Raw genomic sequence first — 22200 nt, 5'->3', positions numbered from 1 at the left:
GCCATTGTTCTGGGCATAGCTTAAGCATTTGTAATCTAATTAAAATACATTCTTCTCTATTATTCATCTGCTTTGCTGAGCAGCAGAAGATGCAAGAACCATCCATCACCTCGAGTGTAGCACAAAAATTGGACTTATTTTTTGTTCCAAGTACCTCTACTTGTAAAGCTCACAGTTCAAAAGATGTAGAATGTTAAGAATTACAAGTTGGTCAGGTTTACTTGCTTTGAGTTTCTTATCCCATAGGGTCAACACTGCTTGAACACTCAGCTACTCAGAATCCCAAAGAACTTCTAACACAGGGAAACAGGCAATGAAATTATAAGTAAATATGCACATCGTAATGAATATTGGAATGACAAATCGTCCCAGCTTAACTCGCACCAATTGGATTGCGAATTAGCTATTACTTCTCAAGACAGATCTTCAAATCGCAATGAATTGTTGCCCTGAAAATGTCAGTTCAATATATAACAGCCTCCCCAAAAGAAAAGCAAAAAAGAAAAGAGAGTGAAAACCTTACATAATATGGAGAAGCTAGCGGAATGCCTGTCATTAACGGGCCGTTTGAGGATTTTATGGTGCAGCAGCTGGTAGGCAATGTTGTTCCAAACATTTGGGGGTGAAGAAAGGGCCTCATAGAACAAGGTGCCCTGTGAGGTGCAATGGGTCTCTGCACAAAGGCGTGCTGCTGCACCCTCCCGTCCAAGGGGGACAAAGAGTTTCAGCTTCCAACCCTCTATCATTGCCTTTCTGGGGAGGCACAATCCTATCTGTCCACTTACAGAAGCGGAGTTGCAGGAATCTGCAAGCGTCACATCACTGTTATTCTCACCTCTGTGGGCAATTCAAAAATCGTGTTCACTAGTGTGTTCTAATCATGTCGAAAGATCACATTATCCCTTTTTGAAGAGCGTTGTTGTTATTGTTATTATTATTATTGCCAGGTTACCCAGTTTCAGTCACTGAAGTTGTTCAAAGTTCAGCTCTGCAGTGGCCTAGCTGAATCAGGAAGGGACAGCACTACAGGCCCAGGCCCACCTTTGAAGATATCCTTTGAAAAGTGCTATTCAGTAGATCTATTATTATTATTATTAATAATAATAATAATAATTAATAATTATTAAATTATTATTATTATTCTGCTTTAGGGTGGAATTGAGCAGGGGGTTGGACTCGACGGCCTTATAGGCCCCTTCCAACTCTACTATTCTATGATTCGATGATGATGATGATTGCCAGGTTACCCAGTTTCAGTCACCGAAGTTGATCAAAGTTCAGCTCTGCAGTGGCCTACCTGAATCAGGAAGGGACAGCACTACAGGCCCAGGCCCACCTTTGAAGAAGTCCTTTACAAAGTGCTATTCAGTAGATCCCTGGCAGGTTCAACCCCTGGCGATTCCAGGCAGGGCTAGGAAAGGCTAGGAAATCCTCCAGGCAGGGCTACGTCACACTGCACAACCTACAAAGGACCTGATTGTGGCTTGTGCACGAAATTTATTTATTGCGTTTTTATACCGCCCAATAGCCGAACCTCCCTGGGCGGTTCCCAAAGCAGAAGAGGCGGACAACCCGTCGTTTTTTTAACCTGATGGGTTGTCGTTACGTGCAAACAGCCCCAATATCACAGAACACGGGCGACGTTACTCAAGGACACCAGTATCCAGATCATTCGCAGGATCATTCTCTGTTCTGAAGGCTCAGCAGAGAACGACTGGAGAGATACATGGTTATACATAAAGCAGTCAAGGCTGAGAAGGAAATGAACAACGGGCCTCCTGCCGCTCGTAACTTCTCCCAAGTAATCTGGTGAAAAGGAAGACCTGCTCGCTTAAATGTCACCGCTATATCAGAATACCTGAAGCAACGCCATAAAAACAAATTGAAGAGTCAGATTCCATACCTTTCCTTCCGAAACCCACACTAACTGATTCTGCTGTTGCTGAATCGCTTCCTTAAGTGCGCCATACCAGCCATCGTTCATTGAATTCAAGTTAATAGTAGCTAAAAATAAAAATACGTAGTGTGACAGTGGTTTTGCTGAAATAACGTCAAAGCTGCTGTTGAACATGACAATGCATTGATCGGTTTAGAACATCCACACCGCAGTTTGAAGCTGCTCAGTAACAGCTTTTTAAAAGCCGTACAATAACATAACTTAGGCCTGATAAAGTAGTGATGTAAAACCGGAATCTGATTCCGAAGACCTGCTCCTTGTGCATTCCAAAACAGCTTTTCCTTGTATTTAAGGGAGGGGTCTCTACTTTATCAGCCATGCAGTCTTGCACCGTGTTAGTGGAATTCCATAAAGGTTTCCTTTCATACTTTGCAGAACACCAGCGTAAGACTCATTTAATTGGTCTGTAATATAAGAACCCAACTGGATATTTTAGATCTGCTTGTCAAGCAATTCTTTATACTTTTAGAGAGTTTTTATTTTAGGGACTTACAAATATTTGGGGTTAAAACCATCCTATCTCTTATATAAAAAGTGAAGGTTTACCAAAATGTGGAACATTTCCATCTTGCTCACCCAAGACAAAACAAGTTTAGACTAACATGAAGCAACCTGAATAAATTGCCAGATTCTTTTCCTACTCTGAGCAGCTCTTTGCACACAGAGATGGAAACGGAGAGCACTGCTTTATTAATCTCCTGTGCAACTCTCCAACCCATCCCCAAGAGGTTCATTTTCCCCGTCCTGATGCACTCACCTGTGAAGAGGTGATGATTGTTTTTCCGTAGCTTGTGGGCCCTCTCATACAATTTTCTGGCACTTTTCCGGGATTCTGGACATAGCCTCATCCTCATGGTCTTTACGCCCTGCTTCGAATCAGGGTTCAAGAACACCACAATGGGATACCACTGTGCGTAATTCAGGCGGTCAACTGCATTTGGGGTGACGTCTAACAGTGCGTGTTTGTCCTGAGAAAGAACAAGACGTGGAAATAAATGAACGAAGCATTCAGTCTATTAACTGAAGACAAGGCACCTTGAGCTGCTCTCTACAGACGCCAAGCCTCTTAACCCCTTTCATCATGTATGATTTTAAATTTGCCGCCTTTTAACTAAACTGATCCCTTAACATCTAGTTTTTAAAAACCCATTTCACATCTGCAGCTGTATTCAAGAGGCGAAAACCAGAGGCAGGTAGAAGAGTCAATTACCGGGAAAGGGGGAAGCAGGGGGGACAGTGAGGCTGGATACCTTGAAGATTAATTCTGCAGTCAGAGGATAAAAAGGCAGATATAGGAGTTCTGAAAATGTAGGGATTGTAAAAGAAAAGGTTAAACAACACAAGGAAGGGGGAAAAGTAGAATGATTTTAAGTTGTGCACCCATTATCTCAGGAGTCTCCAACTGCTTTTGGGCCTGTGGGCACATTTGGAATTTTGAAAAAGTGCCCAGAGCACCACCACAAATTGGAAATAGGGGGGTGGAAGGCTCTCTGGCTCCTTCCTTCCTTCCTTGTCTCTCCTTCCTCCCCTCCCTCTGTTTCTTCTCTTTTTATTTCTGGTTCTTCTCTCTCTCTCTCTCTCTGTCACACCATCCCCACGCAAATGAATGGAGCAATCTCTCCATTAATCTGCATAGGGCAAGAAAAAGCTCCCCCCCAATTGTTTGCAGACGGGGGTGAACGTCACCCCCACTGCTGCCTCAAGGGTCCTTGATGCGGGGTGACCTCTGTCCCCCCTCTCCCCGCCCCATTAGCTGTTTCTTGGCAGGGAGGACCTTTTCTGCTCCCTATTTAAGCTAATGCTCAGATAGGTCCATAGGGAAAGGAACACCCCTGCTGTTGAAAAACAGCTGGAGGAGGGATGAAGGTCACCCCAAGGGTCCTTGATGGGGGAGTGGACTTTTTCAGCAGGGAGGATCCCCCCTTCCCCCTACCCTCATACAAGTGAATGAGAAACCAACCCATTCACTTGCGGAGAGGGAAAATAGCTTGGCGGTAGGTAGGCCCCACCTTAGACCTCCTTGCATGATCTTGTCCAACTGCCTATCACCGCCACACCTTTACTGGAAGGCTTCTGAATTTCCAGAGGCAGCACTGACTGCTTAGGTGCAGGTATTTCCCCCCCCCCCCACCAATTGCTGTGTGAAATTCAATTGTATCTGAAGTTTAATTTGCAAAGTGCTCAAAGTTTTTGCTGAGATAGAGGATTTTCAGCTGCAGCTCCTTCAATGCAAAACCACATACTTATTCTGCAGACACATAGCAAGTGGTCAAAATGGGGGGATACAGGGGTTGTTGCTTTTTTTTTAGCAGAAGTGGCAGTTTGGTTTCCTTTCTGGTGTGTAATAAATGCATTGTACTGCAAGATTTACATACGAAACACACATTAGTAAAGAGCACAGTGGAAGAGCCCCTGTTGTTGAATCTGGAACCCTATATGTTGTATCAGGATATTTTGGAAGACCCTACTTTTGAAGCACTCAAGATTAAGTTGTCCTACTACCCAGGTGCCAACAGAGAGAAGAACAAGAGACTTGAAGCACTGTTAAGACCGACAGAATTATTATAGCATATGCTTTCACGGATAGAATCCACTCCATCAGATGCATGAAGTGCTACCCAGAGTTCCAGGCATATATATACAGTATATATACAGTGGTGGTGATGGTAATTGTAAACAGTCAGTACTGACAGTGACAACCATGTTATTAAAGTGGCCATTCACAAAATAGTTGTTGCTGATAACACACCCAACCTAGCACTAGGTAAGCCAATTAACACGTATAGTGTGATAATAAAACTTTCATCCCAATTCAAGCAACAGGAGATAAACTGAATCTTTTGAGAAAGTTTAATCCAGTGTTTCCTCTATTATTGTTGTTGTTATTATTTCTCTGGGCAGTTTTACAAAGGTTATAAACAGTGAACATTAAAAACAAATATACAAAATCTAAAAGCATAAAATACAAACAAAAAACAGACAATATCTATTTAAAACAGCTAGTCTGGGGTCAGTGAAAAAACTCAGCATATGCTGTTAAATGCCTGGGAGAAGAGAAAAGCCTTGACCTGATTTCCAGTTTCCCTTTGAAGTTATTTTGCTCAAAAATAATCAGTAAGGTCAGTTTGTAACACATGAGAAACAGACAACTGGCAACCATTTTGTGAAGGGGCCACTGTTATAGCAACGCAATTGCCACTGCCTGTACTTTCTATACTTTATTTCCCTTCAACCTCATGGTTTACCCCATCCCACCCTAAGCTATGTGTATATAGAGCTGCAGCTCATTTTATGCATCTGATGAAACGGACTCTAGTCCACCAAAGCTCATGTCACAGTAAGTGCCACAATACTTTATTACTTGCTCCAACAGACTAACACAAAATTAAAGAACAGTGCCCTTTAGATGATAATACAGCAACACACTAGGAGCCAAAGGGATGTAGCTCAGGGTCTGAACACACGATGTGCATGCAGAAGGTTGCAGGTTCACTCCCTGGCATTTCTAGTAAGGCAAAAAAAGCCGTCTGGAACCCAGGAGAAGCTTTGCCATTCTGTTAGCGGAAATGACTTCTACTGACATCTACCCATGACCTGATGCAGCATAAAGCAGCTTTCTATCTGGTTGATTACACAACACTGGAAGCAATGTTTAGAGGCTCAGCATCACAGGGGCTGGAACAATTCCACAGGTCCTTACCAGGATCAAGGATGATCCCCACATGGCAAGGATCTGTGCAAATACTGCCACACTGGACGAAACTGTAGAGAAACGGCCCCCACAGCATAACCGCAATGTTGAAAGGTCACCACCACGTCTCACATTTCCTGTGAATTACCATCCTTTGGGCCACTGCGCGCCTTTCCTGCGTTCCTTAGCCTAAAGCACTATCATTCATGCTGACCTGACCGATAAATAAAGAAATAAATGAGCACATATTCACTTACTCTGTCAATTATCTGTTTTATTGTGTGAAGACGGATAATGCCCGAACTACGCTGGTCTGTACCAGCATCTCTGGGTTCACTTTCTGTTAAAGAGAAAGTCATTAAATTATCATCTGTGGGTCAATTACACACACTTTTACCCCTCGTGACAAGGTGACTTTTTTCTTCTTGGAAATAGCCCCTGAGAATGCGAAAGGATTTGAATACCGCTTTCTAAAACCTCTCCGATTTTCATTACCACTTTCCAAACACCGGTGGGGGTTGCCTCTGCATTTGGTAAGCGAACAAATTGTTTGTTAACCTGTCTGCAGGGAGCCCTCCAGCTCCATATTAAAATCACACCCATGGACAGTTCATTTCCCTGCAGACACAGCTTGGGCAGCTCTTCAGTAGTTCAGCGGTAGACCGTCTCGTTTCCAGGCAGAAGGTCCCAGGTTTGATCCACTCAAAAGGATCAAGGTAGGGGGGGGGGGGAGATCTCTGCCTGAGGTCCTGGTGCTGCCGGTCAGAGTATTAGGCAAAACAGACAATGGCCTAACTCTGCATAAGGCAGGATTATATGTTTCTATATTACTGCATTTAGAACATCCAGATTTTTCACAGATATTTCTTTAAAAGTTGCTTTCCCTCCATATGTGAATCATTTACTGTTTACACGGACACCACCATCATCCTTCTCCAATTCCAGTAAATGTTTTAAAACTTTCACCTACACCTGTAAGGGGGAGGGGGGGTTTCCAAATGGCAAACAGAACTGAGAAAGCCAAGAAGACGCTTACTCGCAATCTGATAGATATCTGGTTCTTCCCTTGCCAGCTTCTCCCGGGCAACGTCCGCAATTGGTCCAAATATTGTTACAGGCCTGAGAAATCCAGCTGGAATTACAAGGGACATCAAGGTAACTGATCTTAAAGGTAACTACCAGGTCGTTCCTTCGTGGCTTAGAAGCGGTATTTCAGTCCCACTGTGCTAACAGCACCGGTGTCAATATCAAGTAGGTCTGGATGATCTCTGGCATATCTGGGGTCCCTGTCCAACCCTCTGGAGCACCCATCTGGCCTCACCCCCTTTACCCAAACTGCCGACACTTTGATAGCTTTCCAGATTTTGCACAGTTTCCCCCTGCATTCCAGCAGACTGAAATGCCTCTGGCTCAGGCTTCCCTATTAGCAGTAAGGGCTTGAAGCTAAAATAAGTTGGGATTTTTGTTATTTTGGCCTTTGGCCCCCATCCGCCGTAAGAATGCAGCACCCAAGAGATTCTCCGAATTTGAATTCAGTGCCTGGGATGAAAGAAGTTCGACACCCCCGAGGTAGGTGTCCAAACGCTTTAAGCGTGGGTTTCACTATTACCCAGGGTCAACAACTGAATGTCTGAGGAACAAACATGGGGCAAACTGAAGTCTCAGAGGAACGCGATTAGAGCCAGCCGTCTCCTTCATCCATTCCCGTCCACCCAATCCCTTCTAGCCTCCTTCCCCTCTTTCAAACTATCACATCTCAACTCCCACTTACGCTCACCCTTTCCTTAGCATCCCATGCTCCAAGCGATCCCTCTCCCTGCTCCCCTCCAAATTTATTTATTTAAAACATTCCTTGGCCGCCTTTAGTGCTCACAAGGGGGCTTACAACAATAAAGCACATAAGAACAGTGAAAATATTAATGCAACCCCCTCCCCCAGACACGGTTAATTGCAGTAACATTCCTATTTTCTTTGACCCCGCCGCCCACCTTCTCGAAGGACGACTCTCTCGTACGCAGGAAACTTGGTCTGAACTGGTTGGGCAGAAAGATCCTCTCTACTTTTTCGGAGGTTTCTCTTGGAGCTGCGCAGGCCTCGGAACCTCCAGAAGTCGGCACGGTCCCCGCCTGCCGTCTTTGGGAGTGTGTACTGCACGCTAGCCAATTGTTCAGCTCTGTGTGAAACATACAGTAGAAACGGTCACGGATAGCGGCGCTGGGGGAGACCATAGGCAAGTCCTTCTCCTTCTCCGTATGCCAATTCTCTCCACCCATCCACCCTCTGCTCCCCCAAAAGCAGACGGGTTAACTCTGAAAACCAGTCTGCTATTCACCCTATACGTGCTTTGCTTTCTCCATGAGCCAGTGTGGTGTATTATTATTATTACTATTATTATTATTATTATTATTATTATTATTATTATTATTATTATTATTGGTAAGGCCAATAATAGTAAGGCCACGGGATAGTAAGGCCTCAAGGCTGCCTTACAAAATTTTAAACATATACATTTTAAAGCCTAGGAAAAGAAATGTACAAAAATTAAATTAAATTAAATTATTAAATCATTAAAGGTTTAAAATACATGACAATTTTACAAGTCCTTAACATGGATGGAGGGCCAGATTATTCTCCAAAGGCCTGCCAGAACAAAGAAGTTTTTGCCTGCTTCCAAAAGCATATCAAGGAGGGAGCCAGTCTAGCTTCCCCGGGAAGAGAGTTCCAAAGCACTGGAGCAGCCACCGAGAAGGCCCTCTCCCATGTTCCCACCAAGCGCGCGTGTGAAGATGGTGGAACTGAAAGAAGGGCTTCCCCAGAAGATCTCAAAGCACGGGCAGGCTCATAAGGGAGAAAACGGTCTTTCAGATAACCTGGACCCGAGCCATATAGTGCAGTGGCTAAAGTGTTGGACTGGGAGTCAGGAGATCTGGGTTCTAGTCCCCACTCAGCCATAGAAACCCAATGGGTGACTTTGGGCCAGTCACAGATTCTCATTCCAGCCCACCTCCCAGGGTTGTTGTTGTGAGGATAAAATGGAGAGGAGGAGGATTATGTATGCCACCTTGGGTTCCTTGGAGGGAGAAAGGTGGGATATAAATGCAACAACAAGGAGCTGCATATGTTGCCAGCATTTCCAATGCTACGTTTTCATGCATCCCTGACACAATAGTATTTATTTGTTTACTTATTTATTTATCACATTTTCATTCCACCCAATAGCCAAAGCTCTCTGGGCAGTTTACAAATATTAAAACCATGGAAATCATTTGAACTATAAAACGAATAGTATAAAAGCATAATATAAAATATAATATAAAAACACAACCAGAATAAAATCAAGCAACAATGCAGAATTTAATATAAATTTAAAATACAAATTTTAAACAGCAGAATTAAAATTAATAGACTGTTAAAATGTTGAGAAAATAAAAAGGTCTTCACCTGGCGCCTAAGAGAGTCTAGTGCAGATGCCAGACGAACCTCTTTAGGGAGCAAAGAGTAACTTTACACCTTGCAGGCCTCGGAGTTCAGAGTTTGCAAAGTTGTGCTCTAAAGCAAACTCCTTTATTACAGTTATCTAGGTTTCAGTGATTTCATCCAAGAAGTCAAGCACAATGCAGGTTTATAAAAGTGTAGCAGGTCTAGCCAAAGAAATGCTTCTCAAAGAGTTACTTCCAAAATACCTGTTCTTGTTGGGTATAATGCCTCTTTCCACCTCTTTGTGATTCTTGCCAATCCGAATGGCCAGCCAGGATCCAAGCTTGCCATTGTATAACGTATCCACCACCCGAAACACTTCTCCTTTGTTGAAGCTAAGTCCGTAGGGAGATTCTTTCTCATATTCAAAATGAGTTCTAATGTAGAAAGAGTCTCCTACATCTGACTCAACGATACGCCGGTAAACTGCAGGAATGGAACAGAAAGCAACACTGAAGGCTTCCAGAAATGATTGCGGAAGACTCTGCGAGGCGGCAAGAGCCCACACAGAAGGAGCTGAACGGGTAGATAATTTTAAACCTGGAAATGCCACAAGACAAAATCTGTAGGATGCGTGACAGAACTACTGACAATCTTGTATGATCGTTCCGGCGTATTTGCCTTTACCCCTAAGATTTACATTTGCTTGGAACTCTGAATCGTTTCAGTGCTAAGCACAGTGAATTGGGAGAGCAAAGGAGCTAATTTCTTAAGATGCCCTGTAAGGTGCTACACAAGAGGGAAATGGAGCATGAAATCCATTAAGCTACAGGAAAAAACCAGCAGGTTTTAGGGTTGACCATAAACATGTATCCTTAATCCAATCAATTATTATATAAGCCAGGGATTGTGCAGAAGGTAAACTGCGATCAACTGGCAGAATTGCTGCAAGTTGGCGAGAGCTTCTGACTCCCAATTATTTAACAATGGCCTTAACAACAACAACAAAAGATTCCCCCTCCTAGGGATGGATAAACCTGTCAATTTTGGTTTTTCTCATTTTAATTTTTTCCAATGTTAGCTCTGGTTCCTTTCAAACTTTGAGAACTTCTCTAGTCTTAAATTCTGAACTCTGAGATTATTTTTTAAAGTTTGTATGAAAATTCTCATAATACATGTTTTTTTAATATGCATTTTTGCCTATCATGTGCATTTTTGCAAGCAATGTTCCTAATATAATGCATTTTGGAAAATTATTTTCCCTATGGTATGCATTGTGTGCATGTTTTGATTGGAGAACGCCATTGCAAAATTCGGAGCACTGCAAATTTTGAAGGGTAACTGAGTTTTGGTTTGGGTACTCTTCCGAAAGTACGAAATGAGGTATGTTTGCATTAAAATGTCAAGTTTCCCCCACTCCCATCCCTACCCTCTGCCTGAAACTCTAATGTTAAAATTCCTGATCTGTAGTTGCTCACATGTATATTTATACTTGAATATGCAGGTCATCCCTGTATGTGGCTCATGGAATGCAGTAACATCTGATCCACCCTTTTGAATTTGTCTTTTCTGTCCACCCTATATTTTCCACCTGGATTCACTTGGTGGACTACAATCCCTGGGTTCTACTAAAACAAGCAAAGTGGATCCTGAGGTCTAGCCACATCTGCTGTAGGCCGTGCAAGTCAAGGAATGCTCTCGGCTGGCTCTCTACTGGTGTTGTGAGCTTCCTCTATGGCAGCCTTGCTCAACCTGGGGCGCTCCAGATGTGTTGGACTACAACTCCCAGAATGCCCCAGCCACCTCGGCTGGGGCATTCTGGGAGATGCAGTCCAACACATCTGGAGTGCCCCAGGTTGAGGAAGGCTGCTCTATGGGCATGGGCAAAGACCAACATTGCAGATGGTGTTGCTGTTGCTGTTAGTGGCCTGAATGAGAAAGGCCCCCTGCAGCCAGCCCAAGTATTTAAGGCCAGCTCCCTTGCCCTCTCAAAGTAGTTCCTGTCCTTGCACTTACCATCCTTTTTCTTCTGTGCCAAAATGGTTACCTCTTCCCCTTTAGGGAGGTCAAGTAGAAACAGTACTGCTTCCTCTCTGATGATATTTGTGAAGTCTACATTATTTACCTGGTGCAAAAGAAAAAAAGAAGCTTTACTAGTTGCTATGTGGTTCACAGAATGCATCTACACATGTTTTATGGTTGCACAACTAAGCTTATATTATACAGCACAGGTTGCAGGTGCTTTACGGTCTCTCTGTTCTACGCAAACCTGGTGCGCGTCACTCTTATTCCCATTTTACGGGTAACTGGGCTGCAACCCTAAACACACTTCCAACAGAGTTAGCTTTATGGCACTGCAAGGGGCGTGCACAGGTTCAGGAATGCACTTTCCCTGATGCTGCTATGGAATAGCGGGTGGCACAAGGAGACTTCAGCTTACTTGGGAATTGAAATTACAAGTTCTCACAGGCCCAAAATCTAGACTTCTAACTACTGGACCACACTGGCTCTCTGAAAAGATAGTGGAAATCATAAACGTTAGTTTTTCTTACGAAGCTTTTTATCAGCTCATTCGTGAGACAAAAATGCAGAATGGTATAATGAAAAAACTGCCTTGCTGTTGGGCCTTTGGGGTTGTGTGCAGCCTGCCCCACGTGGTGAGCCACTGAACTGCAACTTGCAATCACAACACACGCAGTTTAGCATCCTCGGGTCCTGGACTGACCCCATTCACCCAGGATGGCTGATGGATTGCCCCTGGACAGGAAGGAATATAGGAAAGCTCTCTCAGTTTCACTTCAGCCTGAAGGTCTTCCTGAGCCCTGTATCTTTTTGTTGCTCTTCAGTCCCGGCTTGGCCTACGGCTCCTGGCTCTCCTCAGACAGCTGCACATGACTTGTCCCTGACAACATCACTTCTAGCACTCCGCTTCCCACAGGGTAACAGTCACGAGCAGGAAGGTGACGGCCTCCCGCTGGAGCTAACACCCGGCACTTGGAGGCACACCACCTCTCACAAATGACTACAGCTCCAGAGCCAATGGTCGGGGATGAAGGGAACTGTAATCCAAAACAACTGGAAGACACCAAGTTGGGGGAAGGCAGAGCTGCCATAATAGCCACCAGTAGGTGACTCCCAAACGCATTTCCCTAATTCTTTAAATACAACCAAGCTGGTGGCCCTAGATAGATCTACACAGCTAACCTCCAAATATCACTGCTGCTACTGCGTTCCCTGTAAATATTCCTTCTTTTCTGGCATGTTTGCAAAGGAAGTGTCAAAGCATGAACCTATTCCTTAAGGTTGCAACCTACCCTGAGAATCTGATCTCCTTCTTCCAAGCCTTCTTTGGCAGCAGGGCTATCCTCGAGGACACCAGCCACAAATATCCCAACATCGTTGCCACCAGCTAGCCGCAAGCCCACGCTGTCCCCTTTCTTGAATTTGACAAGCTTCATGCTTGGCCTGCAAGGATTAGGAAATGAATTACATGCGTGCAAGTCTTGATGAAAGCATCTCGTCACACAGAGGAGGGCCAGGATCTCTTCTCGATCCTCCCAGAGTGCAGGACACGGAATAACAGGCTCAAGTTACAGGAAGCCAGATTCCAGCTGGACATCAGGAAAAACTTCCTGACTGTTAGAGCAGTATGACAATGGAACCAGTTACCTAGGGAGGTGGTGGGCTCTCCCACACTAGAGGCCTTCAAGAGGCAGCTGGACAACCATCTGTCAGGGATGCTTTAGGGTGGATTCCTGCATTGAGCAGGGGGTTGGACTCAATGGCCTTATAGGCCGCTTCCAACTCTACTATTCCATGATCCACACACCCATACCTTTGCAAAGTCCCAGGTTCAATCCCCGGCAGCATCTCCAGGTAGGGCAGGAAAAACTCCTGCCTGGAAACCTGGAGAGCCTTCGCTGCCCATCGGTGTTGACGATACTGGGCCAGCAGTTCTCCAATGTTCCTATCTCCCACCCAATTTGATGACAGCAGCATCCTGGGCCAAGAGTGGGTGCTTGGAAGAAAAGCCATTTCACGTACACTACTCTTCATCCTGTGGCTTATTGCCTGCTTCACTTGCACTTTAGCCTGCCCACTGTGACGTCATCATTTAGTAAGTGGGATTTGTAAGTAACTCTGCTCGTTTTGCAATTGCAATGAGATGATGATGGTGATGATGATAATAATAATAATAATTAGGGGAGACTGTTAAAATAAACAGTATGACAGTAGGGAAGAACAACAAGCACGAGAGCCTCTTGAAGCATTATGTTCTGGACCCTAAAGAGCATAATGTGTGAAGGAGACAGACATGTGCATCGCGCAAGCACAACCAAGAGTGCCAAGATAGGTCACAGCTCCCAAGACTTGCTGGCAGACCTAGGTTTGCTATTATGTAAAAGAGGAACGGCCCTTCAACGAGGCACAAACGTCACGCTCAGATGCTCTACTCAGGCGTTCAAAAAAGGCTTAAAACCAACACATGTGGGGAGGGAGTGCCCCCGCCCCGACCTTCTCCCTTGTTGAGTTGGTTGCCCTCTGCTTGTGGAAGGTAACCATCTGAAGAGGAGAACCTCCTCTCCCCATACAGGCTCGCCACACGATGGAGAATCCTGATTTTCCAGGCCTTTTTCAAATGCCTGAGTAGGGGTCAAGTGACAAGCGTTTTCTAGAAAACATGCATCTCTCTTGGCTGCAGGTAACGTAATTGCGAGGATCCTCCTTGTTGGAGCCCCAAAAGGAGCGGTGAGTGGATCACAGGATTCCCAGGTTGAAGAGTCTGGCTCAGCAGACTAACTAAAGCATTAGCAGATCTGCTAGGTCCGCCTTTCCCAACTTCCTGCCCTCCAGGTGTGTTGGGACTCCCATAATTCCCAGCCAGCAGGGCCAATGGGAGTTGCAGTCCAAGACATCTGGAGGAGGGCTGAAGTAGGTGGACCTCTCAATGGTGGACACACAATTCACGCCATCTATGCTTAACTGGCTATTATTATTATTATTATTATTATTATTATTATTATTTATATAGCGCCATCAGTGTACATGGTGCTAAAGGTACTCGACAGGCATAAGCAAGGGTCCCATTACCGAAGCATTCCGTCTTCGTGGGTTGAGTTTGGTAAAGGGCCATCAGATGGACTAACTGGTAAATCCACATCGGGCTGACCTGCCTGAGCGTAGACTGGCTTTGGTTCTGTTTAGGAGATACAAAAGAAGAACATAAGAAGAAGAACCCTGCTGGATCAGACCAAGGGTCCATCCAGTCCATCACTCTGTTCACACAGTGGCCAACCAGCTGTCGACCAGGGGCCAACAAAGCAGGACATGGTGCAACAGCAGCCTCCAACCCAGGTTCCCCAGCAACTGGTGCACACAGGCTTACTGCCTCGAATACTGTAGCATATATGGTGAAATTGTCAAATATAGTTAACAGTTAAAGAGGATAAGCAGGCTGGGAGAAGGAGGTGTGGCCAATTGGGGAACCCCTGGGAGGATGGATTTGAGGTTCTTCATTCCTGGAATAATTAAGGCCACGATTGTGTGGTGCAAGAAGACCTTAAGGGTTGATGCTAGCAGTGTGTGTGTGTGTGTACGCACAACTGGACTGGAATTCCATACATTTTAAGCAACAGAAATTAACACATCTGAAAAATGTCAGGCACAAGAGCACTTCTGGCTCAGTATCCCTGAACCCAAAAGGGAACATAATCCACTTTCCTTTCCTCGAGGTCACAAACCCCTGTAAGAGCTACAGCTTGATTTGTATCCATACACTGCAGAACTGGGAACTTCTTTCCAAGCTTGTGTTCCCCTCGCTTTGAAAGGTTCCCAACCAAACCATTGGGTTGTGTGTGTTCCTATTCCAAAGTGCAAGCGATCCGCTGGCCTTTCAATGCATCCATATCAAGCACGTATTTGGAAGCATCCCGTTGCTACAGAACACAGGCGACGCATGTATAAACTGCACTTATCAGGGCTGCAACATTTATTCAGCTTGAAGTGACTTCAAGAACTCTTGGCAGACCTAAAACGTCCCCTGATTAATCAAGCAGCATTTTTTTTTAAAAAAAGTATTTTTACACAAATAATTAAAAACTGCGGAGGGCCAGCACGGCCTTGGGAGAAGCATCGCCCCCTTCTCTCACGCAGAGGAAGGCACGTCTCTAAGGCAGGGCTGGAGAATTTGTCGCCCTCCAGAAGTTGTTCAGCTACAACGCTGGTTGGGGCTACTGGGGATTGGAGTCCCAACTACAGTTGGAAGGCTGCAGGGTCCTTGGGCCAAATAAATAAATAAAAGGTATTTTATTTATTTGCTACATTTCTATACTCCCCAACAGCCAAAGCTCTCTGGGCAGTATCCCTGCTATATTGCCCATACACACGTCTAAACACAAAAGGTAGGGAGCTTTATTTATTTATTTACAGTATTTATACACCGCTCCCCATTCAAAATTTTGGAGCGGTGTGCAAGATAAAATAAAACAAAAACAGAATCAAAACACGTAAGTTTTTACCCATATCCAGATTTAATTGACTGATAAGAATTCATGGGTTTAATCAACAAGGATCTCTTTAACCGGATGGGTGTCTGAGTACTTACCTGGAAGGGGTGGAGTCTGCTTATCGTTTCTCTCCGTTACAGATTCTTCCACTGTTTTGGAAAGGGGAGGTTCCTCTGCACTCTTCACAGGGGTAGAGACTGCTCCTGGTTTTGCTATTCTTTCATCATCTCTACTCCGGAGACTAAAGCAAGAAAAACAGAACTTCATTTAAAAGCTGCAACTATGATTTTACCATGGAAGTCTTGTGATTTCAGAATCCCAGTACAAAAATTATGACATTTTTATTTCCTGCAGTTATAAACTGCCTAGTAGCCAAAGTTCTCTGTTTAATGTACAATACATTAAAAGAAAACAACAAGATAAAACCGCAAAGAATAATGCCAAGATAAAACCAGCAATAAAGAATAAAACTATTATAACATCATAATACCAAATTAAAACCAGCAGCAGAATAAAGTACTAAAAGCAGGTTCTTAAAATGCCTGAGAGATTAAAAAAAAAAAAAATCTTCACCTGACACAAGAAAGACCATAATGTATGCATCAGGTGAGCCTCTCTGGGGAAAGCTTTCCACAAATTGGGCGCCACCACTGAAAAGGCCCCTCTCTCTTGTAGCCACCTGCCTCGCCTCAGGAGGGCCTCCGATGAATTTAATATCCAGGTAAGTAAATATAGGAGGAGACATCTGTTCAGGTAAACATGGCTGTACAGGGTTTTTAAAGTTAAAACCAGCACTTTGAATTGGGCCTGGAACTGAATGGAGGCCACTGCAAATGGAGACGTACTGCTATAAAATAATCACACCGGCCAGTCCCAATTAACAGTCTAGCCACCCAATTTTGGTCTAGCCGAAGTCTACGGCCTGTTTTCAAAGGCAGCTCCACATACAATGCACTGCAATAAACCAAAGAGGTGGCTACTAGAACGTGAGCAACCGCTGCAAGACATTCTCCGGGGTTTTCCTGTGAGAGGTTGGGGTGGGATCTCAAGGGCTGATTCTTACAGAGGTGCAGGAAACAACTTCTACAGAGACCATCACTTTTGCTGCAGGGGCTGCAGAACAGAATGTTCATGAAGAACCAGCGTCAAGGGGCTAGAAACTGGTTCTGCAGTGGACATTTATCGCTGTACCTTTAGCCATGCTTCCTCCTACAGGTTAAGGAGTTTCAAAAGCTCGTCCCAACACGTGATAAAAAACAGACCACAAAACCACCAGTATCTTCCCCGCTTCCTCATTATCCACCTGTCCAACTTCGCCCTGTAAAAACTTGCCCAACTGCCGCAAAAACAACACAAATAAATGCCAGGTGCTTTAGGGTCACAACTCTCAAAGAGGGAGTCACAGCAGAAGTCAAAGGCAGCCAATGCCATCTCCCGGAAATCCAGTACTCAATTAGTCTTCCAGATACTTTAAAAGCTCATGTAGTTCAGTGGAGAAGTCATTAAGACAAAAGAAGCCCAGGTTCAAATTCCCAGGCAACCATGAACCTCACGGAGTGACCTCGTAAGCCCTTCCGCTCATTATGGGGTGTGTGGAGAGACCATATATGCAGCTGAGTTCCTCGGGTGATATATAGAAAACATAAAAACAAAAGGTATGCTTATTATGACGCTCCCCATCCTCAGTACAGCAATTATATGTCTTTGGTGTAATAAGCAGCTATATAATTTTTGTGAACCGCCCAGAGAGCTTCGGCTATTGGGCGGTATAAAAATGTAATAAATAAACAAATCTTGTTTTGATTTCCTAATACAGCTGCTTTCCCCCACAAATGACTAACAATTCTGCTTTAAAAAGAAATCAACTTCCTGCAGCTAGATGGCACAATGGCCTCAATATTTGTGAAGCCCTTGTGCATGCACCGGCATTAGGACGTGTCGTTTGCTAAACACAAAAGCTTTAAAAAGTGGAACAGATCGACACGGAAAGCAAGCAAGTTATGAATGGAGGAGACACATTCAGACAGTAAGAACTACTATCATTTTGTCTGGTTTTGTTAAGAGAACACGAAGACTACGCAGCAATGTTATTGATCAGCAAAAAGACTGAGAGGCAACAGACAGCAGGATGGGTGTTTATTTTATTGCAGTGTTTTTAAATAATATATTATTCATACGGCGTACTGCCCATCTCCTGTGATGACGGGCAGTATAAAAATGTTTTAATTAAACAAGTGAATGCATAAATAAATGGTGTCAGCCCACGTTTAAATGCATACTGAAAACGGGAAAGAGAATCCAACACTGGGTCGCGGCTTTCGTGTTTCCTTGTGTTCATCGCTACATGCGCTGCTCTTAAACACTAATTTCTCCAAGAAGCTAAGCACTTGCATTTGTTTTGAAAATCACCAGGTCTTCCAGCGTGAAGTACTTTTCTCCTTTTCACACACACACACACACACACACACACACACACACACACACACACACACACCATGACAACATCACAACAGAAGTAAATTTTGCAACACTGGATTTTGCTATGCTACACAGTTTTGGCAACTTGGTTCCACCGGAGAAACTGACACAAAAGAGCTGGCGTTGCAGCTGAAATCTGAAGAGGCCTGACCTTTGCTGCCTCGAATTCCCTCTGCAAACCAGCCATATAATTATCTGAATTCAGTATACTTCACTCAGACATGCGATGCTGCCTCATACTGAGTCACAGCATTGGTCCACCTAACTCAGTGTTGTCTATTCTGATTGGCCGTGGCTCTTCAAGAGCTAGAGGTCTTTTCATCCCTGCCTCAAGTACCCTCTTGACTTTTGAAGTGGGAAAGTGAGGGATTAAACCCTTGGGCCTTCTACACAAAATGCCGACTGTTTTGATCTAGAACAGCCTTTCCTTTCCCAATGGCCATGCTGGCTGTGAATGATGGGAGTTGTAGTACAACACATCAGGAGAGTGCCAGGTTGAGGAAGGGTGTTCTGCAACACTGGTCCTTGGGAAGGATAGGGGTGCAAGTCTGTACCTTTAAATGCAGGTTGCTTACCTGTAACTGTAGTTCTTCGAGTGGTCATCTATGCATTCACACATATGGGCTCTGTGCCTGCGCTGAGACCAGAACCGGAAACTCTGTACCTTTAACCTGCTGTTGCTATGAGGGCATAGGATCTGCCCCAAGGTAGGATCCATGGTCTAGTGTTCAAAGTGGCTGGGCCAGGCTTTGGTGGCCGCCAGCCACGGCCATTCCTGTCTCGAGCCAGTCCGACTCCCACTGGCACCTGGAGATTATCAGGGCGTTGGACACACTAACAGGATTCAGCCGTGGGTAAAAGAGGTGGCTTGGCCCCTATGGGAGGGGGGTGGGCTATAGCCCAGGAAGGGCACGGGTTGTTTTACTCAGGTCATGGGACCAGGGGTCCCAAAAAGAGTTTAAAAGCTCTATGACGAAGCTCCTCCATCTTCCTTGGTGGTGCGTGTGTATGTTAAGTGGGAAGATCAGGTCTATGGCAACTATGCAAGTTGCCCGGAGTTAGAAAGGTTTTTTTATGTTTTAATGTGTGTGGGTATTCTGGAGAAGGCCAGCCGGACATTGGCTGGGTGTGGGGTCGTATGAATGCTTCTTGGGGTAATGGCTAAGTATTGGAGCTTTTCCTCACCTTCTCTCCTCACTCTTCCTCGTCCACATCCCCTTCCCCTCCCCCTTCCCTCATTCTTCCCCTTCCTATTCTTTCAAGGGGCTGTTTTACAACCAAGGCCTTATGTGTTAGTTTTAGTGGTTGCAATAAAGTTGCTTCGGTCCCTAAATGTGTGTCTGTGGTTTATTCCCGTGAACATCTGGCTCGTCCCGGTTGTGGACAGGGCAGGGAGGTGGGCAACTTGGGAGTTCAGGATGTTTGGTCCAGGAGCCTACCCTACAGGGTTGTCAGGTGGGCCCTGACTTCCTTTACAGTCCTCACCAGGTGAGGATGGAACCCGTAAGTGGGGTCCATGCAAAGCTAAGAAGGGTTGCGAAAACGGCTTTGCTGCATCTGTTTGCTTGTTTAAAGAGGAGAACAAGAGTGAAAGAAAAGGGAGGAAGATGAAATGGAGGACTGGGCTTCTCTACCGTGAGTGGTGGTGCAGGAGAAGAAGTTTTGGTAAATGCAGCTTCTCTTTGCTAAGCTGCACCTGCCAAAATCCTCTCTTTTATACAGCTAATGAAGCACAGGAGTCCAAGGCATCCTTTTCATGTGGTCACCACTAAGGGGAGAAAGATGAACATACATAGGAAAACAGGAGGAAGAGGAGGAGGAGCCCTTCATCTGAAACGGATGAAGTCTGCTAACCTAGAAGGCGAGAGAGCATGGCTGAGCTTGCCCTGCTCGGACTGTAAGCTGCCAATTGCTACTTTACGCGGATGGGTCCTTTTGTGCTTGACTGGGATGCTTGCATCTCAAGCACAAGTGCACTAGCTGTTGTCCTTAAGTTATTCGACTTTTAAGTGATTTCTTAAAATATTGAAGCACAAAGTACTGCTCTCCGAAATGGTACTTTATCGTCCCCTAGGCCTCTTCTGCTTCCCCATCCACCCACAGCCTTATCATTATTTGATGTTATTTATGCGGAGAGGATGACATTTGGAAGTTCTGACTTCACAGCCCACTTGCTGCTACAGCTCCCATCTATCAATATCACAGAAGCCACTCGGACTGCAGGCGCATCCCTGGACCACAATCAAGGCGACACCTGGGCAGGGGCAGTAACAGCACCCCACCACAGAACAAAACGGGAAGAAGTCAACCAGTGATGCAGATCAGCTGCACCTTGGTAAGATATAGGAATGAGGATAAGGAAGTGACCTTTGCCAGGCCCATCTAGCTCAATGTGGCTCTCCCTAACTGGGGTGGGGTGGGGGCTCTCCAGGTTCTCAGGGCTTCTCTCCCACCCACCCACTCACCCATCATCCCCTGCAACCCAACCATTTAATTAAAGATGCCAAACATTGGAGCTGGGACATTCTGTGCACAAAACAATTGCTCTCCCAATGCGCTACGGGCCTTCCTGCCACAGCCCCATCCGCTCCGTGCCCACCCTCTCTTGGTTCTGGGCCACCAACTAGGGACCAACATGTAGCAGGGTTTTGGGGTCCTTCAGTTTTGATTTTTAAAATCTTTTCCCCTGCTGCTGGCTTTTACTATTTTTTTTTTAACTCTGGCTTTATTCTATTTTAAAACTTTTAAAGTTTTAATATTACGTGTTTCATCATGCTGTGTTTTGGGGGTTTGATTTTTGTGAACTGCCCAGAGATTTGGCTATTGGTTGACATAGACATACGTACATACATATGGGGGATTTGGTCTTGGGACCTTTAATTGCCATTACCTATTACAGGTAATGAGCCGCCCTAAGATCCTTGTGATATTATGTCCTTAAGACATATACAAATGTCTTAATAAATAAAATAATAATAGTTTTCTAAAGGTTTTATAGCCTGGAGCTCCAGAATTGTTAACTAAGCAAGGTATGCCATGACAGCTGTAAGCAGCATCAGCAATTTTATCAGTTCTGTTGCTGAATGTCATCCAGGCATTTTTTCCCTTAAGTATCAGATTCAAATATTGGGCCAGTTTACATGTCACACCAAGCCAAGGTTTGCTTGTTTGGGGCTCATGCATTCTCCCTCCACTGCCTCCTTCTGTGCACTCCCAATTCCCACCCTCACGGCCTTGCTCATGCAAGCCATAAATCTGTCACTATATCCAAGCCAAGCAAACTATGATATGCGCCCCTGTTCAGATGTGAACTGTGATTCACGTGAACAAAATTGTACCGTGTAAGCCTGAGACTTGGGTTAGGGTTAGGGTTAAGCACCCTAACCCTAACCCTATCCTTTGGCTTCTTGTTGCATTCGCCTTGTGTATGTTCACTTTTAGGCTCAACAGTTCACTTTTTCGTAATACCTCCCAAGTGCACAGGCTCTGCAGGTTACTTTTGCGTGTTTGTGTTTTTATACCCTGGTAGTTACTGCCTTAGGGTGAAACAACAGACAATTGATTGAACTAAATAAAGGCAAAGGTTGTGCTCCTGATTCAATCATCCCTAAAATGCATTGGAAGAAGTCAACTAATGTTAAAACTCTGAAGCTAACATCAAAGTTTGGAGACAAATATAAATATGGCAACACTCCCTGCACCTATGCCAATTTTTGAACTTTCTAGTAAGCATTCAATTTTTGCTGTTTTTAAGATGATGCAGGAAGTGTCTTGACACTGTCATTGTTCCTAGGTGACAGAACGTTGTTAAAAATTACAGCTGCATTTCCCATGAGTCATCAAAGGTGTTATTTCGCTGCGTATGTGTTCTGGCAGGATTGCTTTTACTTCTAACATCTGTGCTGTGTCAGGAAGGGCTTTTTTTTTTAAGGGTGCTTAACAGTGCAACATTTTAAAATAACCTTCAGTCACAAAAAAAGTGAAATCAGCTTCATGTTTGTTTCATCAGTGGCAGCCCATTTCTTACCGAATTTCCGTCCTGCCAATCAAAACACACACATTTCCTCCACACAACACACCATTTTTTTCTGTTTGTGCTTTCAGCATCATATGTTGACTTTCAAAGCTTGTCACCGTCTCGCTCCTTCCTA

General features: G+C 44.7%; 1 protein-coding gene across 3 annotated transcripts in view; it reads right to left on the bottom strand.

The window, feature by feature from the left end:
* The window catches only part of TJP1 (tight junction protein 1), a 263490-nt gene that overhangs the window by 21241 nt on the left and 220049 nt on the right, over window positions 1–22200 (bottom strand). For all 3 annotated transcript variants that reach the window (XM_063142593.1, XM_063142594.1, XM_063142595.1), the window contains 10 exons: window positions 15670–15812; window positions 14157–14262; window positions 12380–12530; window positions 11082–11190; window positions 9332–9551; window positions 7637–7821; window positions 6685–6780; window positions 5906–5988; window positions 2715–2925; window positions 1904–2004 (listed from right to left, as the gene is read on the bottom strand). In XM_063142593.1, the coding sequence (XP_062998663.1) occupies window positions 1904–2004; window positions 2715–2925; window positions 5906–5988; window positions 6685–6780; window positions 7637–7821; window positions 9332–9551; window positions 11082–11190; window positions 12380–12530; window positions 14157–14262; window positions 15670–15812 (1405 nt within the window). The remainder of the gene's footprint in view (window positions 1–1903; window positions 2005–2714; window positions 2926–5905; window positions 5989–6684; window positions 6781–7636; window positions 7822–9331; window positions 9552–11081; window positions 11191–12379; window positions 12531–14156; window positions 14263–15669; window positions 15813–22200) is intronic.

This window comes from Elgaria multicarinata, chromosome 16 (genome assembly GCF_023053635.1).
Source record: "Elgaria multicarinata webbii isolate HBS135686 ecotype San Diego chromosome 16, rElgMul1.1.pri, whole genome shotgun sequence".
NCBI lineage: Eukaryota > Metazoa > Chordata > Lepidosauria > Squamata > Anguidae > Elgaria > Elgaria multicarinata.
The sequence above is the reverse complement of the archived record's forward strand: the minus strand, read 5'-3'. Positions and strand labels throughout refer to the sequence as shown.